The sequence below is a fragment of the Nematostella vectensis genome, chromosome 6, assembly GCF_932526225.1.
Source record: "Nematostella vectensis chromosome 6, jaNemVect1.1, whole genome shotgun sequence".
NCBI lineage: Eukaryota > Metazoa > Cnidaria > Anthozoa > Actiniaria > Edwardsiidae > Nematostella > Nematostella vectensis.
Genome location: NC_064039.1, coordinates 6350305 through 6362310, shown reverse-complemented (window position 1 = coordinate 6362310; position 12006 = coordinate 6350305). Strand labels below are relative to the sequence as shown.

The 12006-nt window shown below is 43.3% G+C and overlaps 1 protein-coding gene across 3 annotated transcripts; it reads right to left on the bottom strand.

Annotated features, from left to right (window-relative positions):
• Window positions 1–33: 33 nt before the first annotated feature.
• LOC5521583 (lipase maturation factor 2) lies at window positions 34–11655 on the bottom strand. 3 transcript variants are annotated; one of them, XM_048728655.1, is made up of 22 exons: window positions 11201–11655; window positions 10212–10262; window positions 10022–10138; window positions 9312–9511; window positions 9002–9030; window positions 7681–7788; window positions 7269–7419; window positions 6674–6747; window positions 6497–6575; window positions 6239–6389; window positions 6042–6152; window positions 5541–5777; window positions 4938–5043; window positions 4129–4228; window positions 3660–3775; window positions 3071–3140; window positions 2797–2851; window positions 2272–2509; window positions 1509–1629; window positions 1264–1433; window positions 645–924; window positions 34–335 (listed from the first exon to the last, which is right to left on the bottom strand). In XM_048728655.1, the coding sequence occupies exons 1-22, from the start codon at window positions 11310–11312 to the stop codon at window positions 324–326; spliced, it is 2688 nt and encodes an 895-aa protein (XP_048584612.1). In that variant the 5' UTR covers window positions 11313–11655; the 3' UTR covers window positions 34–323. The 3 variants fall into 3 exon arrangements, 2 of the variants coding, with proteins under 2 accessions (XP_048584612.1, XP_048584613.1); XM_048728656.1 differs by having other exon boundaries at window positions 11218–11655; XR_007311852.1 differs by lacking the exons at window positions 34–335; window positions 645–924 and having other exon boundaries at window positions 1297–1433; window positions 1509–1682.
• Window positions 11656–12006: the final 351 nt, after the last annotated feature.

The window sequence follows — 12006 nt, the reverse complement described above, 5'->3', positions numbered from 1 at the left end:
CTCTGCTAGCAGGGTAGAAAAAATGACTCAAAGTGTCTTAAAAAATAATTTAAAGTAAAAAAGTTTAAAATGGAATTATTCACAGAGATCGTTCAGTTCGCAATAGCTATTGATAGCAGCTCCAGTTTATTAGTTTATTATTGAAGAGTTTCTTATCCTTGACCAATGCTTGGTCAGGAATTTTGTTAGCTCTCCATATTGGCATTCCAACAACAGCTTCTTATAAAAACATACACAAAATTTAGAATATTTAGTTGTTGCTAAAGCAATTATTCCAATAGAACAAACGACTTAGACTCTTACGGGCCTCAGTGCTCATACCATCAAGCATTTTTCTGTGGACAAAAAAAAGCTTGTTCAATACATTCATCCACATTTCGCCCATTACTCGTTACAAAGGCTCCATAAAAGAGCGCGTACTCGGAGCTTTAGAGAGGGGAGGGTGGGAAGCTGATACATTAGAGTTTGAATGGCATTAAGCATATGAGAAGGAAATGTGTCTGTCCACCACCACCCCCCTATCCTAAGGAATAAGTAACCCCTCCCCTCTAAGTTTCCTGCTTAACGTCATGACTAAAAGTGTTATTATGAAAATATCGACAAAAAAAAAGAGTTTTGTAAAGGGTAACGGAAACATCCCTTACTTTTATTGGAGGCCTGATGGCTTGGATTCTCGCCTTCACTCTTAGCAACCCAGAAGTACTTGCAGCACTAGTTCGTGCCCAGTAGCCCTCGACCATCAGTCGCACACCGCGGTAAAGCTGGTAAAAGCGTTCCATTAACACTACAAAGCATTGACATTGCATGGCTTTTACGTGCCTAGCTGTGCACGATCGGCAGATCTGTACCACGTGATCTGTGCGTTGCGATATTTTCTGGTTCATCTGTTCGCATTTTCCTTTGACTTTCACAAATGTAGGATTGCTGTTGATGCAACGGATGCAACGATCAGTCTCCTCTCCCAGTCTCCTCACTTACCGCAATCTTCTCCCCAGTTTCCTCGCTTACCAAAACATTTCCCCATAGTTACCTTTTTAGTTACCGGAATCTCTCCCCAAATATCACACAGGCGCGTACACAGGGGCGCGCTGGCGGCCAAAATGTGGGTCGTGTCTTATTAAGAAATCTTCCAATACTATGCTTTTTTTCATATGAGATCAATGACTTCCTCAGCCAATCCTGGGTACGCGCCTGGCTCACATACCAAAACCTTTTCCCCATTCCCCTCTCATACTAAAACCTCTCAACAGTCCCCTCCCTTACCAAAACCTCTTTCCCATTCTCCTCCACCAGACTTTAAACATGAGTAGAGCGACGACTATAAACAGCAGCATTCCAATCAGATTTGGTGCCGTGGTCTTCCTGTGTTTGCTCCTCAGGGAAATCACAAGGGATTGTAGAAATCCGCTGACCGGTTCAGGGCTGATCTCAGGCTACAAAAAGACAAAATTGACTATCAAAACGTCTCCTTTTTTTATTCCAGCGTGAGATACAAATCTTCCACTTACCCTAAAAATACGAAATTCTAGTAGCATTCTCTCCAGGTCACTAAGGGTGTCGTTACTTATAATGAAGGGGAGGTACTCTCGGCTGAACTCGCGACTCCACCACGCTTTGCTTGTGTTCGTACTGAGGAGGCAGACATCAGGGACATCAGGATGGTGCACGGGCTATAGGATAATCTGACTCCAAAATGAAGTCTGATGTATTGATAGTGTTGAATAAAGTACTTATTCCTACTGACCGTATCGCCTTGGTTTCGCTCCTCCAGCGAACTCTGTCCCTACGCGCTTTTGACATTTCAAACGACGTGCTATGTAACCTCCGCCGCCGCCTGGTAAATGAGTAACACGACCCCCAGCGGCGCTTTTTTTCTTTCCCCATTATAAAATAACAGGGTAAGCAAAAGAAGCGCTTTCTCTCGCTGTTCTCTCGTCTGCTCGTTTTCTTACCCCTTACTTGACAAGTTACTAGGGACAGTGATGATGGATCCGACCTTTTCAAAACAAATCCCACAACCAACGTCCCGAGCTGGGACTGCTTTGGACTTGTCGTCACAAGGGAAATGTGATGTAACTAGTAAGTTGCAATCTATTGCCGCACTATGACTCATGGCTATTATCGGCGCATCGTTCTAACTCTAATTAATGACACGCGCTATCATACAAACAATTGTCATTGCACTCCATGCGCAGACTAGATGCGCAGGTGATGACATAGCCCCTTTAAAGTTTTTACAGTTTTCATAGCAAAATACAAAGTTTGACTGACCTTGACTCAAGTAACACGTCCCCAAGACTTGACGTGTTCTGCGTGTAGTGATACGTAAAGAGCTGTGCTCTGATGTACCGTGGTGGGTTCACCGGGAATGGATTCGCGCCCATCAGATGCAGCACATCATGTTCTCCGGTAAGAAGCTTGTGAAGAAGACTTAGAAACCAGGGATTGGACTCGTACGATTCAAGTGCTGCAAACCACATCTGCCAGTCTAACCGAGGTTGATGAGGTGCTGGAAAGATGTCAACGTACGACATATAAGTACGACTTTTCGACTTGAATTTTGCTAACTGGGTTTTGACTTGCTCCACTTTTTAATTCTCATCCGCGAAGGTTGTATTCTTGATGCTCGAGTCCTATTGCCGGCGAGTTATTGCAAGCATATTTAATGTATCCTAGTTTAGCCAAGAATTTAAGAACCATTTTTGCGTTGCCGATTAGTCGTGCACTACATGTTTTTTAAGGAAACATGTCGCACACAATTGTTTTTTTTTCTGTTCTTTCATATAACATACGTACCAACAAAAGGCGGTGGAGCGTAGATGTTCCCTGGCTTGTAAAGAAAGTCGTACTCCTACAACAAAATATGTAACACTAGCTTTAGTATATTTTTTTGTCGATTTCATCTTTCAATAAACACCCCTAATGGCTCCTCAGTTGAGTTATACTGCAGTATACTTCTTTCGTGGACTTTATATTTCCATCTACAAACACACCTCCCATGGCCCCCATAGTTGAGTTATACGACAGCAAATTTCTTTCGTGAACATTATATTTCAATCTACAAACACACCTTCCATGGTCCCTCAGTGGAATTACTCCCAAGTATGATAATCTCAGGCCGACCTCCAACTCCTGTCATACTAGAGAAAAGAAAGAACAGAAGACGTTCGTTACCTCCTTTCACTGGGTATTATCACATTCTGACACACGAAGAAAAAGGCACATCATTTATTCCTCAAATCTTACCAAGAAATCTTACCAAGTCCGAAGCTACGTACTACCGTTCAACCATTATTTTTAGTGGAGAATATTTGAGAAAGGACATTCTTCGTTGTCAATTATCCCTTAACTCTTTTTAGCATACCTTCTGAAAACAACCGTAAGAGTGCGCGAACTTCAAGTACTTATTTTCTGCTTGTACCAGCCCTGATATTGCATACCTTCTGAACAACCCATAAGGGTGCGCGACCTCCAAGTACTTATTGTCTGCTTGTAACAGGCCTGATATTGCATACCTTCTGGACAACCCGTAAGAGTGCGCGACCTCCAAGTACTTATTGCTTGTACCAGGCCTGATATTGAATACCTTCTGAACAACCCGTAAGGGTGCGCGACCTCCAAGTACTTTGTTTGCTTATACCAGGCCTGATATTGCATACCTTCTGAACAACCCGTAAGGGTGCGCGACCTCCAAGTACTTTGTTTGCTTATACCAGCCCCTGAATGATGATGGGAGCTTCGATTTGGTTCGTGGACTGATGTCCGTAAAGGGCTCCTAATAACAGCAATATTTTAGAATTTTATATAGAAAGCAAGTCTTTTATCACGTGGTGCTTCAGGCTTAATCATTGGTGATATCCAATCATTACACCATTACGTGATGTTAGACGAGTCGTGACGAGTCGTGTTTGGCAATGTTGTTCCGCGATACGGGTTGAAAGTTGACGGTACATGTTACACAAGCCGTTTTATTTTTCGCGCAACATCGCTATGAATTTGACATGTTACACGTAAGGCGTATCGCGAAAAAACGTCGCCAAAAATGTAACATCAATCTAACTAAACCCCCAGGATAGCGCCCATTATCAACACGACATTCGTCGCTATGTGACTTTGGTTTTCACGTACTAGGGAGACTGCAAATAACAAAAGTGCTACAAGAGAGACAGCCACACACTGGACTAGAGAACACGTCTGCTTCAGTCTTTCACCGCCTTCAAGAAAGCACCTGGAACAAAAGAAAATTAATCAGTGATGCATTTCTAGTATAGCTAGGCTTTAATACTGATCCGTAATTTTGGGTCCGCCAAGAATTTAAATTTTTGTCCTGTCTAGAAATAGCGCGTAATCAATTAAGCGACCATGTAAAACTTCAAACGACTGCTATGCCATAAACCATGTAACAGCTGATTGGTGTCAGTGTTAAGTAATCTCGTTCCAAGAGCCCACGTACCTTTTGAGCCAGCGGCAAGGAAACATGCAACTTGCACCTTGCCGCTGACATTAAGGTACTGGGCGCTGGGAACGAGATTGTGTGTGTAATGATGATTGCCTACGTGCAATCTCGTTCTGCTTACGCGTCGAAAAAGAAGGAAAGAAAAAAAAATTGTACAACGCGCTATTTCCCAAACGAGGAACGGATTGTTATTTCTAGGAAATCAAGAAATCAAGTATTAAAATATATCTGTGGAGAAAACGTATAACGTTAAAAGGATAAAAAGTGGTCTCAGCATTTCCTTTATTTACTCCTATATTTACTCCTATCTCTTAATTAATTTCCAACTGCTAAACCGCTTTCGTGCTGGTAAATAAAAATGCTTCAAGAATTTTGAGTGACGGAAGCCAGAAGGCGACTAGTTCAAAAATCTTCGATAAGAGTTCGCAGAATATTGATAACCGCAGAAATACAACTTGAAGAGCATTCACAGAACTTTTACCGTAAAAGAGCAGAAACGATTTCCAACATTAGTGAAATCAATCCAACCCAGATAGCTGCAAGCGTTGCTATGTCAACGGCATACCGAAAGTCCGCCGGAGAAAAGGCTGTAACATCAAAGTAATGAAATTAGCTGATTATTGCAGAGCTGGGACCAGCCTTGTAGTAGATGTCATAACAGGAATATAAACTACGTTTATATTCCCATTTCAAACAAGATTGCATTAGTGAAGCCTTGCGTTGTAACGGCGCACCTGATGACGGGGAAATCTGGAATCTGGTAAATCTGAATGTGAATATGAATTGCAATGTGAATTTTACTGGTACTTATGTAAAATCACTTAAGGTTTACAAAATTCATTTTATTTATTTGATACCTTTGAAGCACTGAAGGTTACGACACAAAGACTCTCTGAGTGCAACCTTATTTGGAATAGATGTGATAAAAGGAGAGCAATTGTTCTATTTTGCCTTTAAGTTCACTATAGTTTCTTGGATACGCCCCAGTAGTGCTCACTTTTATCATCTTGATGCCTTCTCCGCTTATCTTCCACCCACCCCACCCCCCTATATTTTCCCTATATTTTGTGATCTTCATCCTCACCTATCCAGCTGTACAGCCCACCATTTGTTGTTTCAAACCAAAACCATCTATTAATTAATATTCCGATGGTGACCATGGTCGCTAGGAATGACGCGGCAATTGACGCTGTTTTTATCCGTCCTGCCATCGTACTGTGCGTAAAGTCTCGAAAGGCCTCAACACGATGAGGTGACGAGCCCTTTGAGTTCATTCGGCTGATAAAAACAGTCAAAAGGCTCTGAAATACTGCGTCGTCACCTGAGAAAAAATGCTTTCAATCGGTCAGTAACGATTTACAACCCCCATCAACAAAGATCAGTAAAGACTGAAATAGACCTCGGCGCTGAATGGCATAGAAGACGCACAAACTAATAACCCCGTTCCCAGGGTCTTCTGGGTAATTATAAATAATAGTGATGTCTAGCTCGTCTAGCGAGAAATACAACTGACGCCATATTTATTTTTTTTTTCCTTCAAGCCCTGGGGCCGAGGTTGACAAGCTACCTACGATAACGCCCTTACCTTTATTTGTTTTTTTCTTGTGCTGTTGAAACTTGTTTAAACCGGCTTCTACTTTTTCTCCCCCTGTGGTGGAAGATTCTGCCGAGTCAACGTTGTCTTGAACGGACTTCGCTAAAAAGGATAACAACACGTCAATTTTCACAGTTTCACAGAAGCTGTAAGTTAATCCCAATAGATTTTTTGACAACTTTACTCACAATACTTCTTTCTACAGCAATTGGACGAACAAGAGCACGTGATAGGTGTCGTAATGAAGACGTCATCAAGAAGCGAAATGCAAAGAGTCATCGTCAGGAGATTGAAGAAGTTGTAGTTGCCGGTGATCAAGATCAATAACTGTAGAAACACCTACGACGAATAACAAGTACCTAGGTGATGAAGGGTAATTATTTTGAGAAATAAAGGTACGGAGTTCTCATCGCTTCTTGCGCTAGCAAACAATCCACCCGACATACCTGTCCGAAGTAAGCAAATATCCGAATCACTCTCACTGGAACGAAGAACAGAAATGGGAGGCCCATCTCGATCACATAGCTGTGAACACACAACAAAATGATGCGCTCAAAGTGACATTTAACACCGGAAACTGGAAAGGTTTTCATAATTGGGGTAGAATTTTTAGAGAAACTCACGTAATGACGACGCTTAATCGGTGAAACCATTTAGGGAGCTTGTGGAAGTACCAAGCAACCGGGGTGGGAATGCACTAAAAAAAGATAGTTAATTGCTACATCGGCGAACATAAGCGCAACTCAAATACGAACAAATACGAAAACACTGTTATGAACAAGTAAGAACCGGGTAAACACATGGACGAACACAAGCGCAACACAGAAAAACAGTTATGAAGCAAAGCGCAACATGAAAATGAACCGGGCGAACACAAACGCAACACAAGAATGAACCGGGCGAACACAAGCGCAACACAAGAATGAACCGGGCGAACACATGCGCAACACGTAGATATGGACAACTGGCTGCATGCCTAAAAATGGCGGAAAGCATTTACAATAATTTATATCCCACAAAAACGGACCCACTAGAGGTTAGTACCGAGTTTACAGTCACTGACGCTTCACATACATTCATGAATTATAACAGAATCCAAGAAATGCAATAAATGAAATTCTTTGTAACTTATTTTGATGTGAACTTTGTATCAAGGAGTAGCACGGAAGTGCAAGTCAGAGTTACTTCTCGTCTATCAAGCTCGGCTATCAAGCTGACCTGAGACTCGTAATGCCAGTACATGGCGGTGAGCTCCCACCACGTGGTGTCCATGAAGTACAGCTTGACCACACCGGAAGCGAACATCAACCGGAAGAGCAGCCATTTGACTAACCACAGGGATACCGCGTCATGATGGCGGGCCGTGTTTCTAAATGTTTTGAAAGATAGCCATTTTCTTTAGCTCTGTTTTAGTTGCAAAGGTGAATTTGTAGTGATAGAGACGTAGCGGTTTCTGCGATATCGTATGAAATAACACTATTCGTATCAACAAAATGTGCATTAGATTAAGAAGATAAAATAATGTCCTTTCAAACGAAACAGTTTCATGTTTCATTTCATGTTTTCATTTTGGCTAAAATCTCCCCTACCCGATATCATAGCGGCTAATCCATAATTAGTGGTGGCATACCTGTCGCGTTTGCAGTAGAAACAACGTTGTTTTTCTGAGCGAGCGGGGCCAATGTTCCATGGAGCTATGAGTATAGCAAGAAATCCCGTCTCCCATAGCAACCCGTCCCTATAAAACATAGTACGGGATCCAGCTTTAGATTCTACAAAAAAATCCTCATCAAGTACGCATTCAATGAATACGATTGACCATAAGTCGATACCTAGGATTTTACAGTAATAACCTCTACAAAAGTCCCAGCATAGTCGTCACACGCTTGAAGCCTGTTAACCTATTATAGTGAAGCTGACTGACTGCCTTGTCCTTGGTGTGCTAACCGGGTTTCCTGAGTCCTAGTCTTTGGCGTGCTTACCGGGTTCCCTGTGTTCAGCCTAGTCTCTGACGTGCTTACCGGGTTTCCTGTGTTCAGCCTAGTCTCTGACGTGCTTACCGGGTTTCCTGTGTTCAGCCTAGTCTCTGGCGTGCTTACCGGGTTTCCTGTGTCAAGCCTAGTCTCTGGCGTGCTTACCTAGTTTCCTGTGTCAAGCCTAGTCTCTGACGTGCTTACCGGGTTTCCTGTGTCAAGCCTAGTCTCTGGCGTGCTTACCTAGTTTCCTGTGTCAAGCCTAGTCTCTGGCGTGCTTACCGGGTTTCCTGTGTTCAGCCTAGTCTCTTGCGTGCTTACCTAGTTTCCTGTGTCAAGCCTAGTCTCTGGCGTGCTTACCGAGTTTCCTGTGTCAAGCCTAGTCTCTGGCGTGATTACCGGGTTTCCTGTGTCAAGCCTAGTCTCTGGCGTGCTTACCGGGTTTCCTGTGTTCAGCCTAGTCCCTGGCGTGCTTAACGGGTTTCCTGTGTCAAGCCTAGTCTCTGGCGTGCTAACCGAGTTTCCTGTGTCAAGCCTAGTCTCTGGCGTGCTAACCGAGTTTCCTGTGTCAAGCCTAGTCTCTGGCGTGATTACCGGGTTTCCTGTGTCAAGCCTAGTCTCTGGCGTGATTACCGGGTTTCCTGTGTCAAGCCTAGTCTCTGGCGTGCTAACCGAGTTTCCTGTGTCAAGCCTAGTCTCTGGCGTGCTTACCGGGTTTCCTGTGTTCAGCCTAGTCCCTGGCGTGCTTAACGGGTTTCCTGTGCTCGTAGATGAACCGCTGTGACGGCAAATATCCCAGTAATCACAGGAAACCCAGTCAAATCGCAAGGGATTAGGTTGCACAAGCGCTACGAGTAGCACACAGTATGTTGAATGGATGCAAGCGCAACAGAATATATATTGGATGAATGCGAATCACAAGTAAATCTATAAAAAAAATGTTTTTACGGTTGAGTATTGGTATAAAAAAATGCTTACCACTGGTACCATATGAAAATCTGGCCAACCTGAAACACGAATTGTGAAAAGAGGCGGTCACTTTATACTGCAAGGTGTGTATAATATGCAAATGAGCACGAAACGTCATTGTCAGTTTATTCTAGGATTACCATGCGTATACCTTTGGGGGGAGGGGGTAAATAAGGATATGCGTACACCTTTCGGGGAGTGGGTAAAGGATATGCGTATACCTTTTGGGGGAGGGGGTAAAGGATACACCCCACAAGTTACCATAGACTTAGAAAAAAGGTTGTATAAGGTCGCTGTAAGTCACGTGGTTACAGCCTACCTGGACCATGGAATAGTACAGAAACCATAGCAACAAGAATGCGATACAATCGCGGCACCTCTGAGAGACAAGTAACACCATGGACAGGACCGCCCCGACCAGACACAGAAGCTCCATGCCAGACGAGGTATTTAGACCCAGCAAGGGCGTCAGCCACAAGAGGGTAGGTGTCCTACGGAACACGCTACTAAGAGAGGTATCTGTGACAAGAATAAGGGCCAAGGATTATGATATAAGAAGCCATGCGTATCCACATGAGGGTAGGCAATGGAACATAGTAGTTAGGCATCTGCAACAAAAATAAGGAACCATACACGATCTTAAGTACTCCGCGAACAGTCATCAACAATTTCCACATGGCAAACCGCTTTCTTGATTTCACCATTGGAATTATATTTGGTTCTTTTTCTTGGTCAGCGGTTTGCGGAGAGGTGGCGCGCTTTGAAACTATTTCAGTGCTGGTCAATGAATCCCGCTTCAAGAAATTCATATGACGGAAGCCAGAAGCCTAGAGAATGCTAGAGAATGATGGGTAGGGTGGGTGTAACGAAAAGGAATTGGAAGTACAAGGGATTAGGTTTGGGTTGTTTATTCGTTGTTGTTATTTTTGCTAGAGATAGGGGGGCTTTTATAGTTCTTTGATTATCCACCTAATATTAGTGTGTTTCGGAACTTGGCGTTGTCTTATGCCTCCCCTGACACCGTATTACCTTGGCAACTGTCGCAGCTTTTCGAGCAGTGTGACGTCATCCATCTACTGTTGTTGTGACACTCCCCTGCAGATGCCCACCGCTGACAAGATGTGTGCTTATCGGCGCACGTAGACACTAGGATTGCAGATGCCAAGATTAGTGGCGGTAACGCAACACACATAATGCGCGTCACGCAATGTTTACTCACGGTCGTGCAGGATGTAACGTGCTGGTAGAAGACCACGATCCCCATACAATCCTAGCAAAGAATAGCAGAGGATTTATTTAGTACTCCATACCATTCTCGCCAAAACATCCACGTTTGAGCCTTCCTATGGTGTTGAACCACAGGCCTTCCAAGTACTGTATTTCTAACAGCGAAAAGGTCCATTACTATCAAAAAGGCAGATCTAAGGTGTTAAATCCTGGCTCAAAACATATGGGTCAGAGAGTCGTTTTAGGTCGCGCTCTCCTCCGTATTGAGTCACGTAGAAAAACCTTCTGGTCGCTGGCCCGTGGTACCATCTTTTGTGACAGTACTAAAGGACTACTAAGCTCATGTATGTGAATTGCTCGGAGCAGTCGATATATTTACTGACGAGTTAAGTCAGTGGCATTGAAGCGCGATTGAGTATGTCTCGCAATGTTTATTTGCGCATACCACATCAATTGTTTAGAACAAATGCCGCTGTTCAGTCGCTACTATCCAACTAACAGTATAGTCCCGGTCAAGTCGTTAAAAAACGATAAATATAAAAAAATCGATATTATCGATTTCCGCACTCTTATTTTCCCAATGTTTTCGATTTCACGGATACAACGATAAAAATCACCGATTTGTATCGATTTTTATAACGATTTAATAGACCGGGTATAGTGGAGGAAACAATGTATTGCGCAATGTCTGACAGGCGTTTTTTTTATTTGAACGCGGCGTGTGTCATTCTACCCTGGTTCCCAAGCTTCGGACGTCGTCCGTTAACTTGCATTGTAGTACAATCTACTAATCGCGACAAGTCGCGACTGATGTTTATTTTAGTACATTTTAGACTCTTATTCAGGGAAGGCGCTTATTCGATTAAATGCAGTAAGAGCTCATTCGTGCTCCGTTCCTTAAAACCGTCAATTGAACTCAACACCGATTCTGTCATATATCCCATTGTCTGTACTTTAGTGAAGTGGACGGTTCATAATTACCAGGTATTTGGACGTACAAGGAGGTGAATGCGAACATATAAATGGCGGCCAGACACCAGAGAAACCCTTGTCGAACTTGTTGATGCGGTATCTTGATCGGCGCCATATTCATCGATCGCCCTTTGTTCGTCACCCGAGTTGATTTCCATGTGGGAAGACCTCACTAACACGTACCTCGCAACATTTTTTAGGAGTGTATCTTTCTGGAGAATCCATATCTCTTTAGAGGGAAATTATTCTATAATAAATTACAAGAAAACGCAAAGCTCAGCAACAACAAAGCCCTTACTTGCGGGTAAAATTGCAATAGCTAGCAGGTGGAATATTCACTTCCGGTTGGTGGGATATTCACTTCCGGGTAGCGTGTGGAATCATTTAGGGCCTGGTCGCACTAGCAAGATGTCCAGGAGATCTCTGTATAGATAAGCTCAAAAACTGACAGATGTACGTGACATGTTACGAAGCCAAGTGCGACCTATGTTTTTACGCAACACGACAAATTCGCCGGTCGGGACAAAACTTCAAAGGAGCCCATCTACCTGATATCGGGGGAACTCTGTTTGTTTTTATTCTTATCGCGCAAAGAACGTCACTCACACAAAAAACGTAAATGGTCTCAAATAGCAACCATCGCTTCGCCTTCAAAGCTAGAGGTGAATCCCTACCAAAATCCCTTATTTCCAACAATCTGGCGGCTTGAGGAACGGTCAATTCTAAGCCAAACATGTACGTCTTCGCCTTCGGTGCATAATAGACAACTAAATTTGCAATTAACTGAGTAAAAGCAACAGCTATGCATCAGACTA